The sequence below is a fragment of the Cervus canadensis genome, chromosome 1, assembly GCF_019320065.1.
Source record: "Cervus canadensis isolate Bull #8, Minnesota chromosome 1, ASM1932006v1, whole genome shotgun sequence".
Lineage (NCBI taxonomy): Eukaryota > Metazoa > Chordata > Mammalia > Artiodactyla > Cervidae > Cervus > Cervus canadensis.
In genome coordinates this window covers 123,963,981-123,989,373 of record NC_057386.1, presented here as the reverse complement: position 1 = coordinate 123,989,373, position 25,393 = coordinate 123,963,981, and the positions used below count along the sequence as shown (strand labels likewise).

Below are 25,393 nucleotides of genomic sequence, written 5' to 3'. Positions count from 1 at the left end.
AACAGTAACTTTTTGCCCACTTTAAATTGCAGTTACCAAATGTTCTAGGCTCCTAAACTATTGTACCCTAGACGTGAACAATAGTTCTGTTTAAGACAGAACTTCCCATTTATGTCAAATTCATACTTTGTACTACCTTTGACTAATTTTGTTTTAATGAGAATTTGAGATTAGTTGCACCACCCCTCACTACCTTGACCTCTAAAAGCATCATTTTAAAAGGAGGAGAGGGTGGGTAAAGTCTCCCAGCACACGAGCCCAGGAATGAGACCCCTGCTGATCCCACAAAAGAATGTTGAAACCAGACATCGACCTCAGCACCCCTGACAGAGACTGGCAAAATCAATCTAAAATCCGGCCAGACTCTTCCCAGGAAGTTACCAATGGAAAATGCAAACAGATGAACCAGCTCAGTATACCTGAGGTTCCCAATCCTTCTGGCTCCCAACACTCTGGGAAGAAAGGGAGTCTATTTAAGGCAAATAATTCTACGGCTGAATCAATGCACTGTAAAGGAGAGACCAAAAAGAGAATCTATAAAGGGCTTCCATTCTGATCAACCCAACACCATTACTGTACAAAAAACAGTTTTATTAATTACCCCAACTGCGCTCTGTTCATGCTCTCGGTCACACTTGTTTCTCAGACTCAGCCCAGGCTCACAGGCAAGTTACCAGGTTAGCAAATCGGAAACTGTTCTGCAAAACAGCAACTGTCAGCTTAAGGCATTACTAACATTGCAGAAGGAAGCAAGGTTACTAGGGAAGTTTGGACTACTCAGGATGATGATTTCTGGGACAGGAAACCCTCCCTGAAAGGGCCAGCCCATGCTGCCGCCGGGAGATGACTCTTGCTCTGGATGACAGGTCGCCCCTTTAAACCCATCCACAGTATCACAGACAAAACACTGTCTAGTCCTCGAGCTTTCAGATTTTGAAACAAAAAGCACTCTGTCCCAGAAGCCCCGACATGTCCATGGGCCTCTCAGAGCACTCACTTGGTCCTCCCTGGCAGGAGCAGGGGAGGATGGAGGGCTGGTCAGGCTCAGTTTTTAAAAATGAAGTCACTACTAGAAATATGGAGTAAGGGGCAGGGACCCCTGCTGCAATCACATGCTGAATCATTGTCCTCCCAGAGAGCGGGCTCCTACAGGTTCCTTCAGTCCACGGAAGTGCTCAGAGCAGGGCAGGCCAGTGTGGCCTCGGAGCTGCTGCCTGCCTCACTGCATGCCGAACCACTGCTCCTGGTCAGCCCACTGGGCCGCCTCACTGTCGCTGCCCTCCAGGTCCCCTTCTTCCCCACTCCCTTCCATGTCGTCCACATCCTCCTCCTGAGTGGCATCCGTGGGACTCTCCTCCTTCTCCATCTTCTGCATCCCCTCTAGAGACTTCTGGTCATTGGGGTCCAAACTAGGGGACAACAAAACAGAGGAGAGGCCTGAATCTCTGCCTTGCTTCTTGCTGGCTGATGTGTCATCTCCCTCGTATGGCAGTGAAATGACCACCCAGTCACAGAGAATCTGCTAATGCCTGGCCTCTCCAGACAACTCCAGTTCCATAGGCAGGATTGAGGGAGTCCACCACTAGAAGTGAAAAAGGCGTCTTGTCCTAAGTTTTAGAATTCTCAATTTGAATTTTCTCCATATAGTTCTTAAATTTTTTCACACCTAAAACCCCTAGCATTCTGCCAGAGGAAGATACTAGATAAATGAAAAAGCAGCAAGCAATCATTAACAGAAAAATTCAAATATAATTTAACAGTATGGGATTTCTAAGTTACATATTACAAAAAATACTTATTTTTCTGTGCGTTAAAATTGTTTCATGTTCTTACAATTAAACATATCAGCATTTCAGAAGGCAACCAAAACCATCATGCTTACCATGAACCAGATTTGTCAACTCCTAGGTTAGACCCCAGGACCCAAAGTTACCCCTACCTGGGCATTTGACTGTAGGAGCAAAGAGTACCGCATATGTCCAAACCCTCAAAGTTCAGAGGGTCCTGAACATTTATTTACTTGGTTCCTAAGCAATCTTTCCTCTTGCCTTTGTGACCATCACTGAGGCCAGCTGATGTCCAATCTCTAGCAAATCCCACCTCTATATTTTATTTTCTCATTTATTTGCTTCTGGGCTTTCAAAAAGCAGATGAAATCCACGTTGGAATCCTGTTCCTACTTATGTAACTGTAGATGATCTGTATCATCTCGTCTCTGAAACTTCCATACAGCTCTCACCCACACCCATGGATTCCCACCCTCTGCACTCCCACCTTGCCTTCTAGAGATTGCTTTGAAAGCACTCAGCACACGGTATCTATCAGCCTGCACATCTGAGACTGTGAGCTCCTGGAATCACAGCATCCCCAGTGGTTACTGAGATGCCAAGCACATGAGTGGTGCTCAACTGCTGAACAAGTAAACGGATGTGATCAGACTCCATTAAAGACAAGCCTTCACCATAACTTTATAGACACACAGACAATCCTCAAAGAAATCACTTCTGTATTAAGCAGTAAGAATACCACTATTTATTTAGTATTTACTATGTACCAGGCACAGTGCTAAGAGCTTTACATGAAATAATCATTTAATCCTCATTTAATCATTTAATACCTAATAAGGTAGATAGATATATAGACAAGGAAATTTGTTAGTAACTTCCCAAGATAACAGGTGGCAAAGGCAGTATTCTTCAGAGCTTAAGTTCTTAACTACTACAGTAGATAGAAACATGGGAAAGTACTTACAATATGCTGATTTGAAAAAGCAGAATATAAAATATATACTACATATAACCCTATAAAAATATGTATATGTGTTGGCAAGGCCAGGAAGATGATCTACACAAATGAAAACAGATGTTATAGTGGTGTGGCTGGTTATGAGTGAAACAGTTCTTTAATGTTGTTACTATCACTTAAGACTTTAGAAGTCATAAATTAACAAACACTATCATTACTATTATTACTGTGTTTTCAACCGTGGGCACAGAGTGTGTGTGTTTCCAGAACTCCTGTTACACTGATCCCTGCCTCCTCTACCCCTCATGACCTTCCCCCCATGGGAGGCTAAGTGCCTACCTTAGTGCTATACTATACTGGTCCATTGCTTCCTGATACTCATTGACAGCTACAAGGAAATCTCCTAGGATCCGATGCAGGACACAGTCACTCTGATTAGCTAGTGCATTCCTCAACAAAGCAATTCCATCTTCATATTTCTGTTCTCTGCCTGAAAAGAAAAAGACCCTCATTTTCCTACTTACACATTTCAAAATATATTCCCATTTGCAAGTCATATACATATAACCACAAAAATGATCACAATCCAAATATCTATTTATAGATGTCAAGAGAACACTGATGTGGCAGGAAATAAGAACAAGCTCATTTGAATCCCTATTCCATTAGGAAGTCAGCAGTTTGAGTTCTGATTTTTAAAAACTTATACTTAACCAAAGTTCATATAAAAAGCCAAAATGGATTTTATTTGCCAAACTAGCTCAAACTCAGTTCCTCACAAATCAGGATTTAAAAAAACCAAGGCTGAAAGGGAAGTAGGAGAATCATGATGGGTTAAAACCAGTTGTATTCAGCCCAAATTAGTTCAGGACAAAGTGAGCTGAATAGTTACTAACCAAGTATAGCTGGCTTGAGCCACTCCAGAAGTAATTCACTGCCAATCCAAGAAGGTCTAAGCCAATTAAGTTTGGTTGTGCTAAATATAAACCAATTCAAATAGGCTCAGACCGACTGCAAAAGCACACACTTGTTTGGTCATCTGTAACCGACTGGGACTAGAGAATCCAACTGGACTCAGGTGTTACACAATTAACTAGGAACAGGGAAGTAAACATTAAGATACTTACTAAGTAGTTCTGCTTTTTTCACCACAGCCTTAATGTAATCCGGCCTTTGGGTCAGGGCTTTATCTAATAAGGTTTTGGCTTTCTCCTGTGTCACCGGGTCTTCAAGACAAACAGTGGCTAAAAGGGTAAGGGTCTGTGCATTTGCTCCTAGAGTTTTGTAAACATTGTTAGCCATTACCATTGCTTCACGAATACTGTTGGAGGCTAAGTAACATTCGATGAGACCTGAAAAAATATAACACACAAAGTTCAACCACATTACCATTCCAAGCCATGCTTCCATTCTGACAGCCTTCCAAATTGCAAACCTTCAAAGTTTCAAACAAAAGGCAGGTCAGGGGAAGACTCGGATGGTGAGATCAGACTGAAGGGCATGTTAATGAAACAGCTAAGAGGTGCTCTTCCCAAGAGCACTTGATGAATGTAGAAAAAGCCTGTAGTGCAAACACACCTTTAGTGAAGCAAACAAATATGCATAAGTAAACAAAGCATGTAGCCAGCTCAGCTGACTGTTAGAGGAACAAATGTGACACTACTCATTAATTGATACTGTGAAAAGATGAGGTTTCCAACAAAACCCAAGGTCTTGCTGCCTTTTAACAAGCTGTTAATTTCCAGCACTGCTCAGTCACCTTTAGTCCTAAATTTAAGGGGGAGGGTTCCTATTGTTCACCTCTAAAAACTGAAGGAACTAGGGGGCAACCTAGGGTCTCCCTAAACTGGATGAAAAGGGCTTATCACAGAGGTCAAACACACAGAGACTGGCGGCTCCGTCTTTACACCCACAGCAAGAGGCTGATGCTCCATGGGGACATTTCAACAGTCAACTCTCAAATCTTCATGCCAAAAAATCGAAGAGAACAGAGGAAGTACTCTTTTGTACAAAGCACTCATCAAAACAGAAAAACAGCTTAAACTCCAAACCCACACACTCCCTGGCAGATTTTCTCTGTATACACTCCTCCACCCTAGTGGCATTTATAACATTTGTGCACATTCTACCACACACTACAGTTACTTAACTAGAAATTACCTAACTCTTAAGGGCAACATGGTGGACTATGGAATATGGTTGGTTGTAACTAGTTGAATAGTTTTACTTTCCTGCTAAAGCCCCATAGGAAATTCAAAGGGAAATGTTAAGAACACACTTCACCCTTAATCCAGGGCCCCCATCAGTAAAGGGAGCTCAGTTAAAGGCTGCCAAGATGCATCAGACGGCATTACCTAGTCACCCTGATCCAAATCTCCAAATGGGAGCTTGAGTGAAGTCATCTCATAAAGCTTTACAGGCCAACTGGGGAAAAACTCGAACTATCCTGTGTCCAGCCACTCACTTGGGTAATGGAGATACTCGACTGCATTCCTGGGCTCTTGTGAGACAGGCAAACAGCAGAAGGGAGTTAGTGTGATAAAAGCAATTGGAGGATAGGGAAACTACAGTTTTAGGATCAAGAATTTAACCAGAAACCAAAAGCTTGGCTTGCTGCAGTTAATCTTTAAGAACAAATCCACAAGCAGCATAGATCCCTGGGTATCTAAGCAGATTTGTTTTTCACTCCAACTTCCAATTTTCTTTCTTTCTTTTTTTAATCTTTTGGCCATGCTGCAAGGCATGTGGAATCCTAGTTCCCTGACCAGGAATCGAACCCACACCCCCTGCACTGGCAGGGCAGAGTCTTAACCACTAGACCACTAGGGAAGTCCCCAAATTATAAATTTTATTTCTCAAATTTGAACTCATCTTTCTGTAAGAGCAAATCACTCCTAGATTCCTGGCTTTATTTTTAAATTCTTATAAAAATATGCTTTGGAGGAACTGCATCTTGTTAAGATCTATTTTAATGTCTGTGACTGAGTCACCAAATGCTGCTGAAGCTGGCACAGCTTTGAACCCCTAGGGTCAGTTCACACGAACCTAAAATAGTACGTAACAAAACAAAGCTTGACCCTGATGAGGCCTACTCTGGAGGTCACAATGAACTGACCAGTTCCCACAACCAACACTGACATATGGATGTAGAGTTATCCTATGAGTAGTATTTCTGACCCAAGGTAAGACAACTGCAAAAAAATAAAAATAAAGACATACCAACCAATCCAGCACAGTGCTGGCACAGAGATTCACATTAACAAGTGAGCCACATCTGAGAAACAAAACAACAAAAAAACCACCAAAACTATACCCTCACCAAAAATCAGAAACAAAAAAATAAGAAAATGAATTACGAAAGTATGGAGTGAAAAGTCCAGCCCTAAATAGATGTGTAATGCCTAATGAAGTGGTTCCCAAATATGTCTGCATGTTGGCATTACCTGTGATCATAAAAAAGTACTGACGCTTCTGGTCCAACAGCAAATATTCTGACTTAAACAGTACTGAAATGACCTAGCATCAGGTTTTTTACCCCCAGAGGACTCCAATGTGCAACAGAGTATGGAAATTGCTGACCCAACAAAACCTTCCATCTGAGTGCCACATCTACAGATCCACATCATCTATAATTATCTTACCTTCATAACAATCTAAGCGACAAGGTGCAAGACGTATAGCCTCCCGAAAGTGGATTATTGCTTCCTGGACTCTGCCCATGTTTCTAAGTGCTGCTCCCTTAAGTAGCAAAGCTTGAACACTGTTACTGTTCAGCTGAATGGCCTTGGCTCCTAAATAGAGGGCTCGAGAATAGCGTTTGCTATAGAAGCTGTGACACCTGGAAGAAAACACAATCAAAGTTATCTGAAAGAAGACCATAAATAAATTTCATTCAAAAGGAAAAATCAAAGAGACGGCCTTCTACATGATCCTTACTACAAACCCCTTACAATTCTAGCATAAGATATTAGTGAAAAAAAACAGAACAAAAATCTACTGAATATTTATTTTTAAGGGTGAAATCTTGATATGGAAGGGAAAATTACAAAAAAAAATCTGATGATCTGGATATGTTATCAGATCAGAGACATTCAGAGAATTTGTTAAGCCAGGTCAATAACAAAGCAGCACAGCTCCTGGCCTGCTCACTGATGGCTTCCTGTGAGCAGGTCCAGAAGTGAGCATGATGTATTCACTCAATAAACACTTACCCCACAAAGCAGGGATAGTATCCTCATTTTCCAAATGAGAAAACAGACCGAGAGAAATGATGCATCCAGAGTCACAGACAGACCATGACTTGAATTCAAATCTGATTATTCTTTAAACCAGTGCTTTCAAATCTATATTCTATTTAGGTGAAACCACAATTTCCTAAACAATCTACTAAAACTGGGGAGAAAAGGGAATGTATAAACATACCCAGAGACCACCCAGGGTTCTGCATGTTGGTCAGAAATATTAAAAAGGCGGCAGCCAAGGTTCTCCACATCCTCCAGCCGCCCTTCTCGTGCCAGGAGGTAGCCATACACATCCATTCCTACAGAGGAAGACGCTCATTAAAGCAGCAGGGGTCTTTTCTAATGGAGCTACAACCTTCATCAGAGCCCACACAAGGGCTTCTCAGGGTCTGAGCCCTCTCCAATATCATAAGCTCCTCCCTCCAACATTCCCATTTTCCTACAGAATGACTATTAAAAAGACAAAACACATACAAAAGTAAAAATAAATAAATAAAAATAAAAAGCAAAGGAGTAGAAGGACCTACCTCACAATTTGAAAGCCTGTAATTTTCAGGAACTATTTGTCCCTACATCCTGTGGCATGATAATACAGCCATAGTTATCCTAACACATAACCAGAAAAGGCCCAAAAAAGCATCAAATTAAGTTCTCTCTTCCAAGAAGTCTAGACACAATCAGGAGTATATACTTAATATGCCAGTTAGTCTCAGAAAAAAGCTAGTCTATTCTAGAAAAAGCCATCCAGTTCTTTCTGGAGCCTATTTCATTTAAGATCACCCCCCTGCCCTCCCCCAACCCTACCCCTCTTTATTTTCATTTATGTTCTATTTAAAAAAAAAAAAAAAAAGGCCTTAACTCACTGTCACCCATCTCTTACCACCATTCCCCTCCATGCCTTACTATTCCTTCAGATTCTCAAGAAAATGTCTCTTAGACCAAATTACTGCAACATTCCCTGCTGGCCCCTGGACTCGGGTCTGAGCTTCCAATCTTAAGCAGCTGACTACTGTCAGGCTAGTACTTCTAAAATGCCATTTTCACCATGGGCACAGGCAGATTGGTAAAGAGGAGTAACACTGGGCAGTAACACTGAGCAAACAAATTCATCTTTCTGAATCTGTTTCCCTATCTACATGCTTGGGAAGGTCCCTTCCCTGCTCTGTCATTCTTGTGGCTTAAGAGTCTACAGAACTGTTTATTGTCACAAGGCCATATTTTTCTGATGACCATTTTTGGGCCTTTGCAAGCAGACTTCTGTGTATTTATGCAACGTTATTTCCCATCACTATTCCTGCACACATTTCCTTCACTCACTGCCAGTCACCAGACAGCCATCCTTTGGAAGTACAGATCTGCTAAGCTTCCCAGTAGGTCCACACTATCTCTGTGAACCTGTGGCTTACCTCTTTAGCAGCAGTCTTCTTTTACATCAATGACTTTCTTTTTTTTAATTGTTGTTCACTTCGAATTACTTCTTTTAATCATCTTATGACTTTCTTAATATCTGTTCACTTACTCCTTTTTAAACTAAATTTAAGGACATAGTGAACCTAAATTCCCTAAAAGGAAATTATGATTCTGGGGATGCCATCCAAATTCTCAGTCAGACACATCATAAATTTATAAACCATAAGAAAGGGCTGTGATCCCTCCCCAAAGAAAAAAGTCAAGTAATGATCTGTGGGGATATGACACCTGAATCCAAGCAAAAACAACTGCTCAAAATGGAATTACCCAAGTGTTAAGAGATATTGTCAGGACCTTAAAAAAAAGGCTACTCGAATACATTTTATGAAAAGCTGTTATCAGAAGACCATGCTACATCTCCCTATCTTCTGATTTGACCCTGTACAGTCACCTCCATCCTGTCCCAAGAATTACTTACCTTTTATCAGATACGGATCCAACATCTGTGCCTGTTCAAACTTGAGGACAGAGTTTTTATTGTCTCCAGCTCTGAAGTACAGATCTGCTAAGCTTCCCAGTAGGTCCACGTTATCTCTCAACAAGGACTTTTTCTCTAGTGAACTTTAAAATATTAAACATGAACCTTAAAATATATCTTAAGTCTCTTAGTTGTTGAATCTGGGTGATGGGCATGATCTTACACAATTTTATGTAAGATTTTTCATAATGAAAGACTTCAAAAACAAACCATGTAACTAATTTTCTTAATTTTGAACTTGTAACTTAAAGTTATATAAGATAGGATAGTAAATACACAGAATAAAGCAGAAATCTCTCTCATTACCTAGAAAGAACTTTCTGGTTGCAGTTTTTCAGAAGATAATATACACTGTATAGTGTTAAATATAATATCAAAGTAACTCAACCAAATGACTCGGCCTAATACAAGTCCCAGTCTGATGACCTTGGACTTTACGTAACTAGAAAGAAACACCCCAGTACTGAGGCAACCCAGGTCAGATGGTGCAAAAACTAAGCTTCTGGGGCATCCAAAAAGATGTTCTTTCAGGTTCAAGTATGACACACAGAGTTAAACTTGGTCCAAGTTTACATTTAACAAAAATTATTACATCTGGGGCCACTGAGTACATTAAGAGATTAACAAAACCCAGGGACAACAGGCTTTAACAACAAGAGATAAGCATCTCATTTCTCCATTTTGCTAATTTAGATACATCAACTTCCATATAAGGGTCCCAAGAATATTAAATTAACTTTGTGGTTCTCACCAAATGGTATTGATTGCTCTTGCATTGTCACCAACATGCACAAAAGCATAGGCTTTGATCCACACAGAAAGCCAATCCAAGTTAGGCACAGTCTGGATCACATTCATTGTCATTGATGCCACCTCTGCACCTTTTACAGAAAGAGACAGCAAACCTAATCCAACAGAAAGTAGGAGAAAGGTGAGGCATAGCATCCTTCTACAATGCAAGAAGCTACACTTTTTCTAGGCTAAAGCAACCCTTGCCCTATTTTAAGATGCATATGACAGAACAACTTATTTTTTCAGCAGTGAAAGAATACACAGCAGTAGTAACCTAAATTATTCTAATGTACAGCCAAGATTAAGAATCACTATCTTAGAGAGTAAACACTCCATGAAAATAGGGGAAGAATGACTTGTACCTAGAATCGCATCAAGGGCTAATGGACACTGCCTCAGCACTTCCTTATAGCTGGTGACTGAAGGTCGCTCCTGACCAGCCTTCTTGTACAGGTTTGCCAACATCATGTTTATCTGCAGTAAAAACAAAAGATAATAAGGTAAGTATTTAAAAATAAAATCTTATCATCAATCAGTTCTGATTTTCATTATTAGCTATTCTACTTTTTACTGACAAATCTACCCACGGCCCTGTGGAAACAAAGTGCAACCCCACTCTTCAAACAAAGAGGAAATTACTACCTTTGCTTTTCTATGTCCTCCCATTACCTCCCAAATTCCTCACACTTACCCAACCAAAAGGCCCAATAATATCTGGACCAAAGATGCTGCCTCTGGAAGTGGAAGTAACATTCATTTGAGAAATGTTACAGAATTCTAATTATCTTGATTTTTAAAACAGAAGATGAACTATGTTAAAAATGTTTGTTTACATATTTTATTTTTTAAGCTTAATATCACAGTATAAGAAAGTGAGGAAGTCTTAACAAAGCTAGCTAAAAAAGATCAGATGAATTTTCCCCAAAAAGGAAATGATGGACACGAAGTAAAACATCTGACTCCTATCTGACAATTAGTCTAGCAGCTAGACTCTAGCTTTTCTAACGCTTAAAGCTTTGACTCACAGGTATTGTCTGACTCAAAAAAACACTACAAAAATCAAACTCTAACTGATCTCCAGAGGTGACAATGATCCAGAGATTAGCTTTATTATTTAAATCTAGTGAACGCATTTTTTAGCACAACTCAATTATGGAACTCAGTCTGGGCGGGGGGTGCAGGACAACTTCCTAAAAACGCAACAGGGAAAATTTGAGAAAACCTAAAAGTTCCAAAGAATACAGAAGTTACAGAGAAGAAATAAATGATCTTAATAGTACAAAAAGTACACAATATTCCAATTTAAAATTAATAGATCTTAAATGGAACACAATGTTTGCCAGATCATTAACCTAAGAAAGCAGTCAAGGGGACAAAAGAAAAAAAGCCAATCCCCAATCTCTTCAATTATCTGTAGCTTGGTATGCCAAATATTTACTCAAAAAATTACTCTGAAGATGAAAAACATCTGTTCCAATTATGAACTCACAGTATATAAAACAATCTAGTATGGCATTAATCCATACTGATTCAATGAAATAATGAAATACTAGAAATTAAACTATTTTTTATTTGGCCTCAGATTTTCCATTTTAGGCTATGTTGAAATGCAAAAAAAAAAAGGTACTTAAAGGAAAACTCCAGTATTGGTGTCAATACTTGAAAAAAATAAAATTAAATTTAAAATCCTTTCTTGACTGCTTGTTATTAACAAACTATGACTGACGGGCCTTCTATCTCAACAAATATTAAAAATTCCCTTTAAACTACCTGACACTTTGAGTTTTGAGAACTACCTAGTTAGAAAGTCAATTCTTTTTAAAAACAGAGCCTTACTTGGGGACATCATTAAAGTTGCATTCCACCAGTTATAAATATAAGCAGTCATCATTTTCTAAAAACTGAGTGACAAATTGTTTCTTGGTATGTTTCTCTTAAAAGCTGAAGATTTTCCAAGACATAATAATCTCACACTGGAATTTTCCTTTAAAATGTGAAGGAATGTGTGGCGGTGTTTACCATACATTAACAGACGTTCATTTAGACGTATTTTGACTCACTTCCTTGTCCTTTACACAGACTGAGAAGCCAGTTAACTCCCTAACGGACAAGAAAGAAAAACTGTAAATATTATAGGTTTATGTTTGAGGCACACATCTTTGTTTGCTCCTGGCTACAACAGCTCTATGAAGGATATGTACTCCTAACGTATGTGGACTCCTCTAGTTCTTCCTAAAATGACAACTGTAAACACCAAAGTGTTGGATACCACAAGGCTCACTTTCTTGGCCATTACTCATTTTTAAAAAATGCCCCCAAACTCCCTCAAGTCATTAAGAAGAAATTATGGAACGTTTCCAGTAAGATAAGGAATAGGTATCCTTCAAAGCTTACAATCAAAGCAGCATTTTCCAAATGAAGACACTCTTCATATATACAAAAAAATTATCTTTAGGGTAAGACTTTCATAGCGTACCAGAATATAATTAAGTGCCCAGCTTATTGTGAGGCAGGTTAGTCTATAATACACTTACAAATGTTTTAAATAACAATTATCACCATAAAATATGAATAAATAGCTTAATTTTTTAAATTCAGAAAATATTAAATAAATCTTCAACATGAGGCGATGCTTAAACATGTTCTCATCAAGTGTGACTGGTTACTTTCAAAACTCAGTGAAAAAATACTAAATACACCTGGTCCCTACTGCTTATAATTCCTTTTCTTTTAATGGCAGGAAGATGTGCACTATACCTATAAAAGTTCCTATTGTTAACTACACTGCAGTTTTTCAGTGAAGAGAGGAAGGTAGGTGACATGAAAGCATGTGTTAGAATATTAAATAATGATGTGAATTCACTCCTAACAGCTAAGATTTTCATTGTTTTTCTAAACTGGACTTCAAAGAAAAGCTGTAATCAGATGCCTAATATAATAGTCCTTATAAAATAATACTTTAAAAAGTATTCTCACATACGTGAACTTAGTTTATACCAGGGGAAGTATTATTATCCTCAATAAGGAAAAAAGTAAAGCCAGATTTTTAACTTGCCCAAGTTCACACTACACGCTGCTTGTATGCCCTAAATGCAAAGACAAGAAACTAGATCTTTTGATTTCAGTTGAAGGTGTTCTATATACTATTATTGCCAGATAAAACACAAATACTATCCTACATACAAATATGTACAAAGAATCTTGAAGTCTTAATTCTGAAAATCAAAGGAATACACATTATCAAATGGGTATACCTACAGAATGCAAAAAATGAGATTCTTAAAAAGTATTGTTGCTACCTCGAAGTATATTGCAAATCATGTTTCCTACAATAAGAAAAACAAAATAATTAAACACATGTAGTACTCTCCAGCTACCATTTTCCTCAGCAGAATTTTCAGGGTCTTATAAGAAAGTCACTCCTCTCTCTCCTCAGGGAGAACAGGGGAACAAAGTGGGAATCAGAGACAAGGTTTGTAAAATGTTCAGATGTAGTCCCTGAAAACACAGAGGAAGACAGCTGGAAGGACTGGGGAAGAGGAAAATATGTAACCAAACTGTTAATTCAACTTACTTTGGGAGTTCTTTGTCTTGAAGGGATCCCATCAAGTATAGCAATGGCATCTTTATCTTGTTTTAGCATTGTATAACATTCAGCCATTTTGTATTTTACTTCAATTTCAGATGGAAGACACTTAAGAGGAAATGAAAACATCTCTTCAATATTACTTCAGCAGTATGGCAGTTCTTCAAAATGCTAAACATGATTACCATATGACCCAGTAATTCTGCTTCTGTGTATACAGCCAAGAAAACTGAAAACATATGTATGTCCACACAAAAACCTACACACAAATGTTCATAGCATCATTAATGAGAAAAAGCAGAAACAACACAAATGCCCACCAACTAATGAATAGTTAAAATATGGCACAGCCACACAATGGAATATCATTCTGCAACAAAAAGGAATAAACAATTGCTTCTTTATTATGTGCCATAATATGGATCAACCTTGAAAACATACTAAGTAAAAGCAGCCAGCCACAAAAGGCCCCATATTGCATTATTCCATTCATATAAAAGGTCCATAATAGGTGAACCCACAGAGGCAGAAAGGTCAGTGATTTCCAGGGGCTAGAGAGATAAAGAACACAAGGCTTTTCTAGAGGGATGAAAATGTTCTGGAATTAGACAGTGGTGGTAGTTGCACAATTCTGTGAAAATATTAAAACCCCTGAACTGTAAATATTATGTTGTAAACTGTATCTCAATTTTTTAAAAAACTCCTTCAAGATTAAATAAGGTTTAGCATAGTGCTTAGCATACAGAATGCCCCCCAAAATTACTTCTATGAATTATTCTATGTGGATAATACACATGACTTTCATTCAGGGTCAGAAAACAATTCCTGGCAATCAGCTCTTTAGTAACAAAAAACAAAGGCTCTACATAAAGAGAAATAAAACAAGAGAATGTACAGGTGCTTTAAAAAAAAAAAAGCAATTATATTACTTTGTCTTTTTTTAATGTGGAAAAATACAGAACATGATTCATAATTCCACTTCAGTTCATTCTACTGACATTCCTTTTAAATGTAAATTGCATGTATAATTTAAAGACAGGTTCTAAAAATAAATAAAGACAGGTTCAAACTGAAAGTCAAGGTTCCCCCCTCTCTAAAGTTTTGTTAATTTTCTTCACATACACATGCTAAATTTTCCATGTATATTATCCACATATATTTTAGGCATATACCAGGATATATATCTATAAACTATCCCCTTTAGGGAATTCTCTGGCAGTCCAGTGGTTAGGACTCCACACTTTCACTGCCAAGAGGGCCAGGGTGGCTTCAGGTTCAATCCCTGGTTAGGGAACCAAGATCCCACAAGCAGCACAGTGTGGCCAAAAAATTAAAATAACTACCTTTAAACAGAAAGAGTAGTGAACACACTGCTTAAAAGCTTATTTACTAATATATACAGTCCTTTCCAAATCAGCGCATATACCGCTATATTTCACTTCCTCAATATTCCCATTCATATCCCATCCTAGGGCGACACTATAACTAGATCCTACTAATAAACACTTTTGCTTGTAGTTTCTTACCATTATAAACAGTGCTATAGTAAGCAGCCTTACTTATATACCCTTGTAAACCTTTTGTGAATCAACTATTACAGTAAATATCTAGCAATGGTATGACTGTCAAGTGGTAAAATTAGTTTTTTACCCTTCATTTATTTAATCATCAAGCAACCAAAACTAGTAATAACTCCTAAGATTATTTCATATGAATTTCCCCAGGTACTCACAATCCTAAAACTGACTGACATTTTCAAAGTGTACTTTCATTAAATTAAAAAAAAAAAAAAAAAAAAAACCACTTTAGATTTTTAAATTGTTTGTATAAAAGGGGGGAATAATGCGTGACTTTGGTTGGAGCCCAGATAATTCTATTTTTCAATTCATCCAGAATGAACTTTGTTTTTAGCCCTTTGTGCTTGGTTGGATGAATTCTTATACCTAAGTGGTTTTTAACCTTTGTTTCTCCAGTCAGCTCCCCTTTAAAATTACTTTAAAATTTTTTAAATTTATTTTTGGCTGTGCTGAATCTTCATTGCTGTGCGGGCTTCTCTCTAGTTGCAGTGAGCGGGGGGCTGGTCTCTAGTTGCAATGCACAGGCTTCTTATTGTGGTGGCTTATCTTGTCAACCACAGGCCCTACAGCATGTGGGCTAAGTGAGTTGCCGTTCCTGGGCACAAGAGCATAGGCTCTGTAGTTATGGTGTATGGGCTTAGTTGCTCCGAGGCATGTGGGATCTTTCCAGATCAGGGATCGAACCCGTTTCTCCTGCACTGACAGGCAGATTCTTGACCACTGAGCCACCAAGGAAGTCCTTAAAATTACTTTATCTTAAAATTATTTTTTATTTTACATCTTCTACATCTAATCAGCAGTCTTTTAAATTCCTTCCACCTCTCCTGCTCTCAATACAAACAAACCAAAAACATATCACACATCTATCTCCAATTACCTGACTCTGTGGAGTGGATGCAGAATTTCCAGTTGAAGGTCTCACTTTTGAAGTTTTACTTAGGGCTTTCTTCTGCTGTAAAGCCATAGTATACTTACTCACAGCATTCCGATACTCCTTATCATGAAAGAGAGAATCTGCATGATACACCAAAAGCTGGTACTTCTGAGATGGGGAGAATAACTCACTAGAAAAACAAAGAAAGTATACCCCCTACATGGGTTATTTTGAAATGTCAGAAAGAACACCCTCCTTAGTGTCTACATAAGCCAAAAAACAAAGGCAATGTACTTTAATTGCTAGTCCCTAAAAAAAGAGGCAAGACTCATACTCCATGTTAATATGGTCAGCATATGTAGAAAATTGCCTTAAATTGTTGTTTTCCTCTACTTACTATGAAAACAATGATACCTCTAAATCAAATTCAGTAATACAGAAATATACAAAGAGAAATATTGACACAGCTGACCCTTGAACAAACAAGGCTTGAATTACAGGGTCCACCAATATGTAATTTCTTTCTTCAATAGCACACACTACAGTACTATATACCATCTGGGTTGAATCCGTGTATGTGGAACTGCAAACTCAAAGGAAATGCATACATAAACAGCCAAATATAAGTTATATATCGATTTTTGACTGTGAGGAGGATTGTCACCCCTACCGTCCTCTGAAAGTTGCTCAAGGGTCAGGTGTACATCTTTTCCTCCCCTTCGTTAACCAGAGCCCCCTTAAGAGTTAATACTCTCACATTAACATCAAGTTTTCAGGGTAATACAAAGGAGAGCAATCATGACTTAATATTACCAAATACTGCCAAAGAAGGGTTAAAAAACTGGAAAAAAGAAACTCACCACTCTGAATCTTTTTTATCTACGTGTTAACAAAAAGAGGTTTGGAGGGAATTTGAAACTCTTCCAATACTGAAGAAAATGGGAATACTGAAATACAGGAAAAGACTAGGACAAGCCAATGGGACAGAGAGGAACAGATGAGAGGATTAGCCGTATTTGAGAGTAGTTGTTTTTCTCTCCATACGTAAGTAAATTTTACTGGGGCTTCCCAGGTGGCTCAGTAGTAAAGAGTCCACCTGCCAAGCAGGAGACGCAGGTTCAATCCCTGGGTCTGGAAGATTCCTAGAGGAGGAAATGGCAACCCACTTCAGTATTCTTGCCTGGGAAACCCCATGGACAGAGGAGCCTGACAGGCTACAATCCATGGTGTAGCAAAGAGTTGGACACAACTTAGTGAGTAAACAGCAGCAGCAAGTAAACTTCACTAGCACTAGAAGATGACTTCCTTGAGTCTCAGGGGTTTAAGGACATAGTAACAGAACCAATACACTTCAGAATGTTCCCTTCAACCTTGAATATTGCTTGCAAGTGTTATAGGTGCCTAGAAGTGGCCACCAATCTTAATGGGAAACTTGTATTTTTAATCTCCAATCCCATCCCTCCTCTAGTTAAAATTTACATTTTTTCTTTGACAGGGACAAGCTACTACCACTTAAAAAAAAAGAACAGTCCAAGAACTCTGTAGATGGTTAACTGCTCAGCAAATGAAGGATACTCAAGAATAGGTACCATGGATTAGTAACTGCCAAGGGCTGGGGCAAGTGGGATTGGTGACTACTAACAGATTTGGGGTTTCTCTGGGGATAATACATATGCTTTAGAACAGACATTGGTGATGGCTGTACAACTCTGTGAATATACTTAAAACCACAGAAATGTATTCTTTAAAAGCATGAATCTGATGGTATGCAAATTTTATCTTAATAAAAAATAATTTTAAAAAAAGGATAGATAGGCTAAACACTATATAAAGTGACAAAAGTTAAGGATTGAAAGGTACAATTCAGACAGTTGAGATCTATTCCAGCTCTGACATTCTATTTAGGGAGACATAAGATTTGAAATAAAACTTGATAATACTACACTCAGAGAAAGCATTCAGGTGTTTATATATTGTAACTTACATGACTACTTACTGCATCCACAAATTATTTCTGAAATGATACATGAAAAACTGTTAATTTGTTGCCTCCAGAGAAGGGAAAAGGTGGGGCGAAGTTCAAGACTCCGGAGTGGACACTTATCTGTATACCCCTTCAGTACTGCTTTTTTTTTTTTTAATGGCATATATTGGAGATTGTCATAAACTTTAAAACAGAAATTGGTAAAGGTCAGAATTTAAACACCTCCTGAAAGTAGGAAGCAAACTGCCAGTTCAGCCTAATATAAAGAAGAATGGGCTAAATCTAATCAGAAGACCAACCTCCTTCTAATTATCCTATAACATCTGAAAAATCAAGAATAATGACTGACCAGTGTATAAATTCCCAATGGTAGACACTGTATACTTGGACAAATCACTAAGAACCAGGTGAAAGGCTCCAGAATAAACAAGGCTGACAGAGACCAGGGCTCCTCACTGTCAACACTAAGTGGATGCTGGTAAAACGATGGGCCTCACATAGTGAGGTCTAAAAGCACACTAGTGGAAATGAAACGGAAAAACAGCTGCAACACAGTTAAGTGGCCCAGACAGCTTCCAGAGCAGGCCAAAGGCAAATGGGGCCACACTGAGTAGATTATAATGCCACTTGACACAGTAGACTATGGAGGGTCAGAATGAGACTTTCAAGTCACAAGGACTAAAATCCAGACATTGTGGCTCCTCCACACTAGATGTGTGAACTTGAACACCATGTTTCAACTTCCTGAGGTTGCACGTACTTTCCTTAGCACATCAACAGGCACGCTGCAGACCTCATTAGGTGTTAAGAGAAAGAATACAGAAAAAAGAATATAGAAAAGTTCCCATCACAAGAAAAATATTTTTCTGTAACTATGTGGGGTTGTTAAATGTTAGCTAGACTTACATGGTGATCATTTCACAGTATTTACAAATAACAAATCACGTTGCACATCTGAGACTAATAAGTCAAAGATATCTCAAACAAACAAACAGTGATGTATAATATACAACAGGGCAAAGGGATAGAATGCTGAGGGCTAGGGACAATTCTGACGGCCAGACAAGAGTTCTCTAGGAAGAATATCTGAGTTGAAACCTAAAGGAGGGAGCTCTGAATTGGACTCTAAGCAGAATGGTAAATGCAAAAGCCCTGAGCTGAGAACGACCTTGGGCTAACAGAAGAGCATAACCAGGGAAGGTGGAGTACAGAGAGCAGAGTAAGTGAGACTGAGTCGGAGAGAGCTTTCTGGCTTTATAGGCCGTGGGAAGAAATTTTCATTTAAATTAAACACAACGAAGAAATTTAAGCAAAGGAGTGACAAGCAGTCAAAGCCAGAAATAACCCACCGCTTCATCCGCAGTGTGTGCTAAGTCGCTTCACTCGTGTCCGACTCTTTGCAATCCTATGGACTATCTGAAAACGTGAAAGGGTCACTGCGGGTCCTTAAAAACGCGCCACTCCCACCCAGCCAGAAGTCTCCCGTCTTCAGGTGTTTGCAGGAACGAGAAAGCAAACGCTACTGACACACTCAAGGGGAAAGAAAAATCAACCTCAGACATGGGACAAGGATCTAAAACAAAAAACTAAGTATTTTAATCAGACGCCAGGGGACAAGGCTTCTTTGTCCCCTGAGAGAGAAAACGTTCTTCGGCAAGAGAAGAGTTAGCCCAGAGAGGTGACTGTCGCTATGACTGGCGACAGTGCCTTAGCGAACCCTCTGCTCCCAACTTTCTGGAAATCTTAGCCAGGGTCACTCCGAGAGCCTCCGCCTTCAATTCTTCAAGCAGCCGCTCGCCGCATCTCCCGCAGGGAGCGCGTCCCAGCGCCCTGCACAACGCGGGGACCCGGAGAACTCAACTTGCGTTCCTAAGTGTGCTGCGCCCGACGAGGCCCTTTGCTGACCTCGGAACCTCAGCCGAGAGCTCGCATCCGCTCCTTCCCGCCAATGCCCAGGCCCCCACAGTCCCCGCTCCCAAACCGGCGCCGCTTTCTCCAGAGCCCCAGGCCGCTCCCCGCCTCAACTCACGGGTTGTTATTACTCATTGTAAGTAACAAGCTGCTCAGGAGCCGCACGTTGGAGTGCAGCCCCGCGGCCGCCATGTCTCGCACATGGTCTATCACATTCATTCTGCCCAGGAAGGCTGCAGATAGCGGCGGCGGCAGCGCGAAAAGCCGGCTGAAGCTCCTTGGGGAAAGAGCCCAAAATGGCGGCCTCACCGGGGTCCATCGGGTCTACACGCGGCCCCGCCCCCAGGATAATAGGCAACTTCTGAAATGCCTGAGGAACAACAACAACGGCAACAAAAGCCTCCGTTCCTTCCCTGCCAAGTTCCCTGTGAGGTGGTACAATTTGGGGTTGTTTGTTTGTTTTTAGCAAAAGTTACATCATTTTAAGTTGCAGCCTTTCCTGAGGGCTTACGGCGGGCTGGGGACAAAAGGCACTTCAGGATCAACTGAAATTAGACTTTAAAATTAATTAAAATGTATTAACATTTATCATAAATAAAAATTAGTATTCTAGTAAGGTGAGGAGGGAAAATCCCCAACAGTTGGAATTAAATATCTTAATCAGGCGCCAGGGGCAGTCCTAACTGCTTTAACGGTCTCCCCCGAGCTCTAAGTGCCACGCCCCCTCCTCTCAGGTGCTGCGTGTGTAGTACCTGCGGGAGTCAGGCTTCGCTGTTTGGGGACAAAAGGGCGTTTTCCTGCCCTGTGAAATTAGTCATTAGCTCAGAGTGAATAAACAGCTGGTTGAGTTTTACCATCCTAATATGAGTGCAGTGTTATCTATTGTGATTTTAATTTGCCATTCTCTAGTGATTTGTGAAATTGAGCTTGTTCTCCTATGCTTTTGCCACCTGTGCATCTTCTTTGGTGAAGTATCTGTACAGATTTTTTTGTCTGGTTTTAGTCGTGGTTTTTTTTTTTTTTTTTTGGCTGCCCCAAGAAGCTTGTGGGATTTTAGTTTCCTGACCAGTGACTGAGACTGGGCCTTCAGCAATGAGAATAGAGAGTCCTAATCATTGGACCTCCAGGGAATTCCCAGGGTGTTCCTGGTCTTATTGTTCAGTTTTAAGGGTTCTTTGTGTATTTTGGATAGCATCTCTTTATCAGATTTTATCAGAAAATATTTTCTAGTCTGTGGCTTTTCTCAGTCTCTTGGCCACTCCTCTTTTATTCTCAGTAATAGCCCTGAAATAAGATGACCAACAATAATGGTCAGAAGAATAAGTGTAAATCTATGGCTGATTCATATCAATGTATGACAAAACCCACTGAAATGTTGTGAAGTAATTAGCCTCCAACTAATAAAAAAATTAAAAAAAAAAAAAATAATGGTCAGAAGAGAAACAGTGAAAATAGTTGAGAGTGAAGGGTGAAGTAGAAAAACATTGCTTTATTGCTTTGCCAGGCAAAGGGGGGACACAGTGGGTTCCTGCCTGGAAAAACTGTGTCCCAGTCTGGGAGGAATTGATGAGGAATTTTTTTTTTTTTTTAATGAGAAATTTTATAGCAACTATTCAAAGGTGGGATTGCTGATAAGAACAGTGTGTGTACTCCTTTAGTTTGGTCTCTCTCTCTTAATCTTAATGAGCGGCTCTGGTTCCTCGCCTTAGGTGGTCTTCTTTCGTATGAACACTGATATCGTCCATTTGTTGGGTCTTAATTCTGGTCTCAGGACTTAATGAAGCTCAGGTTCTTGATGTCTCATGGTAGAAAGAATTCAGTGAGAGACAAAGTGATAGGCAAGAAGTGGATTTATTCAGAGAAAAACATGCCACAAAGTGTGGGGGCCATCTCAGAAGGTGAGAGCAACTGGCTACACACCAATATAAAATAAAAACAAACAAAAAAAAGAACTGCAAAGAAATCTGAAGCTTTCTTAATAAGGTAATCATTAGCTTCAGAATCATACTATGTATTACATATGCATGTGGTATAATAATATTACTACCACTATAAATTAGTATAAGGCAAATTACAAGTATATTAATGATAACAGAAACCAAGATTTTCATTGAAAGATAAAAGAGAAATAAGATTTTTAAAAAGTCAAGAGCAGCATTTTATTAAACTTTACCTAAATAATATCAATCAAATTTTTAATGAAAAATAAAACTATTATACAGGACAAAAAGGTACTGTATTGATACTTTTTAATTCTATTAATATATTTTTAAATACATGTGGATTAGCAAAGAAATGAATAAGATAGTTTCTGGCTCTGATCCTTAAATTCTGCAAACTTATCAATGACTCCTTATCAATTTATAATGACTAATCAATGATCACCTTTACATATTCATGTTTCATACACAGGGTAAACAGATTTGTCAATCATTGGAGCACAGCCATGAAAAGACATGGAGAAAACGTAAATGCATATTACTAAGTGAAAGAAGCCAATCAGAAAAGGTTACATTATGTATGATTCCAACTGTCTGACATTCTGGAAAAGATAAAACTGGGGACAGTAAAAACATCAGCAGTTGCCAGGGATACAGGGGAGGGAAGAACAGGTGGAACACAGGGTATTTTTAGGGCAGTGAAACTATTCTATGTGACATTACAATGGAAGATACATGTCATTCATTTATCAAAACTGGTAAGATGTACATTACCTAGAGAAACCTAAGGTAAACTATGGACTTCAGGTGATAATGGTAGAGTCATCTTTGTAACAAAAGTATCGAGTGTGAAATGCTGATAGCGGGGGAGGCTGTGCATGTGTGGGGGCAATGAGTATATGGGAACTCCCTGTTAGGGGGACTGCTTGAAAAAATTAAACTTACCTAAAAAGAAGAAAGGGGATGGCGATGTAAAAACTGACCTTCTCTGAGTGTCAAACATGCTAGATACACCACTGTATCTAACACACTTAGAACAAAGGATGGCACACAGTAAGCATATAAATGCTTGCTATTATATATTTTTCTACTGATACACTTGAAATATTTCATAATTAAAACCATATCTAAAAAAACCCACCATATCTAATAATAGCAAAAAGTGGAAACAATTGAAATGTTCACCTGGTCACTATATAACCAAATATGGTATATTCATACAATGTAATCCTATTCAGAAAAAAATTAAAAATGAACAAATTGCTGCTAACATGGATGAATCTCAAATATTATGCTAAATGAAAAGTCATGCTAGATAAAAGAAACCAGACCAGAAGAGATATCCAGAAAAGACAAACTGAAAGCAACGGAAAGATTTGTGGTTACTTGGTGAGGGTGGGAACAAAAACAAAAGTACATGGTCTTATGGAGCTGACATTCTAATGAAGAACAATAAACAATAACTAAGTAGTACAAATATTATGTGAGATGGTAATAAAACATACCATTCACCAGAGAAACAATGTCTAGCATTTATTTTTAAATATTCCTGGGAGTGGAGGGAGATAGATGAAACAAAATTAGCAAAATGCTGGTATCAACTGAAATTAAGTGGCAGGCACATGGGAGTTCATTATGCTATTCTTTCAACTTGTATATATATTTAAAATTTCCAGGACTTCCCTAGGGGTCCAGTGGTTAAGACTTCACCTTCCAAGGCCAGCAGCGTAGTTTTGATCCCAGGTTGGGGAGTTAAGATCCCACACGCCTCAGAGGCAAAATACCAACATAAAACAGAAGCAATATTGTAACAAATTCAATAAAGACTTTAAAAATGGTCCACATAAAAAAAAAATCTTTAAAAAACATTTTGTTAAAAAATAAAATTTCCGAACTTCCTTGGTGGGCCAGTGGTTAAAAATCTGCCTGCCAATGCAGGGGACAGGGGTTCAATCCCTGGTCCAGGAAGATTCCACATGTTGCGGGGCAGCTAAGCCTGTGGGCCATAACTACTGAGCCCAAGCGCTACTGAAGCCTGCATGCATTAGAGCCCATGCTCAGCAACAAGAGAAGTCACCGCAACGAGAAGCTCACGTACTGCAATTAGAGAGAAGCCACTTGCCACAACTAGAGAAAAGCCCTCATAAAGCAAAGACCCAGCACAGCCAACAATAAATAAATGAATAAAATTTAAAAAATAAATAAAATTTCCCTGTTTTTTTTAAAGGTGCTTAAAAGGTAGAGAAGAAAGAAGGGGAGCGTTTGGGGCAGGGAATGCCATTTTTAACCAGAGAAGTCTACACTGATTGGGTGACATATGAGTAAAGAGGGAAGGGAAGTGGGAGCCATGTAGAAATCTAGAGGGAGGGAGGGAAAGGATCCCAAGCAAAAGAAACAACAAACTTGGAGGTCTGAGGCAGGAGTAATCTTACCAAGTTAGAAGAGTAAGGAGGTAAGTGGGCTGGAGCTGAGAGAGGTGGGAGAGGAGTTGGAAACAGGCTCATGGATGTCAAGAGTCCTAAGCAGAAAAGTAAAGTGATTTGACTTGCTTTTTGATGGTGGTTCTGTCTGATGCATTAAGTAGACTGAAGGAGGAAATCAAATCCAAAATGTCTAAGTGTCAAAGTTGAGAAGTCCTGTGATAAGGGGAAGGAGCAGGGGGAATGAGTGATAGCAGGCAGGGGAAGCAGAATAAAGAGAGGGTTTGTTGGGTTTTTTTTAAGATGGAAGAAATAACATGTTTATATCCTGACGGGAATGAAGGAGAATGTATCACTAGCTAAATGGCAGGAGAAATGTTGATAATTTCAATAAAGAAATAGTGGTAAAATACATCTGTGTAGTTGATAAACCACAAGAAGAATGCACGAAGCAAAATATTTATAGAAAAAAAATAAAGAGGCAAAGGAGAGTCCACCTCCTCTGGAAATTTTTTTATAATCCTCTTTAAAATAAATTACTACAAAATAGGATGGATTCATCCATAGTTAATCACTCACCCATGGTTAACCATTCATCCAAGGTTAAGTTCGATTAAACTCATGCAGGTCAGATCATACTGATTTTCATAACATACAAATGACACATGTTAAACTAACACGGGACACACAAGGGGACAAGGCCTCCTCTTTCTCATGGAATTTTCTAAAATAATAATTTTGTAACTGGAGGGGTGTTTTTAGACACAGCTGGCTATGAACCTTTAGCTAAGCCACTTAACAGATGCAGAATGACATGGATTCTGTGGAGTACTGAATAGAGAAACAATTTATAAATGTAAATGTTCTGTTCCACTTAAGTTCATTTCTAAATGTCCAACAGCCACCTAAGAATGAAAATCTTTCCCAGCTGCATTAGACATTTTTCTTAGATCTGTCTTTTGTACAAGAGGAAAACATAACACTTGTAAATTGTTCTAAGGGAAACATTACTTAATATCCCTTAAGTGTCTCCTGGCAGTGATAGCCTTCCTTTCATTGGAAAAGTAACTTCAGGATGAAGAATTTCCCTGGACAACTGGAGGGAATAAATACAGTCATTTTTCCAAATGATTTTCCCTCTTCTCAGTAATAGTGGCTGGCAAGGCAATATATTGTAGGGTTCTAAATTGTCCAGATTGACATTTTATTTATGAGATGGTCAGACAAGTAAGGATACAGCAACTAACTCATTCATACACAAATGCAAAACCAAGGTTTGCCAAGTGAGTTCAACTGCCATAAAGGTTTTTGGAGATTTTAACACTATCAACAACCCCTTCCAAGGAATTCCTCTCTAGGATTCCCACACTTTATT

General features: G+C 39.0%; 1 protein-coding gene across 3 annotated transcripts; it reads right to left on the bottom strand.

Moving 5' to 3' along the window:
- Positions 1-570: 570 nt before the first annotated feature.
- On the bottom strand, positions 571-19,975 carry ANAPC7 (anaphase promoting complex subunit 7). 3 transcript variants are annotated; one of them, XM_043440992.1, is made up of 11 exons: positions 19,777-19,975; positions 15,767-15,953; positions 13,301-13,420; positions 10,089-10,200; positions 9,686-9,839; positions 8,875-9,017; positions 7,168-7,285; positions 6,387-6,583; positions 3,873-4,097; positions 3,085-3,235; positions 571-1,409 (listed from the first exon to the last, which is right to left on the bottom strand). In XM_043440992.1, exons 1-11 carry the CDS (start codon positions 19,875-19,877, stop codon positions 1,220-1,222), a joined length of 1,698 nt encoding a protein of 565 aa, XP_043296927.1. In that variant the 5' UTR covers positions 19,878-19,975; the 3' UTR covers positions 571-1,219. The 3 variants fall into 3 exon arrangements, with proteins under 3 accessions (XP_043296927.1, XP_043296932.1, XP_043296940.1); XM_043440997.1 differs by lacking the exon at positions 19,777-19,975 and adding an exon at positions 19,097-19,114; XM_043441005.1 differs by lacking the exons at positions 13,301-13,420; positions 15,767-15,953; positions 19,777-19,975 and adding an exon at positions 11,563-11,719.
- Between the last annotated feature and the right edge of the window lie 5,418 nt (positions 19,976-25,393).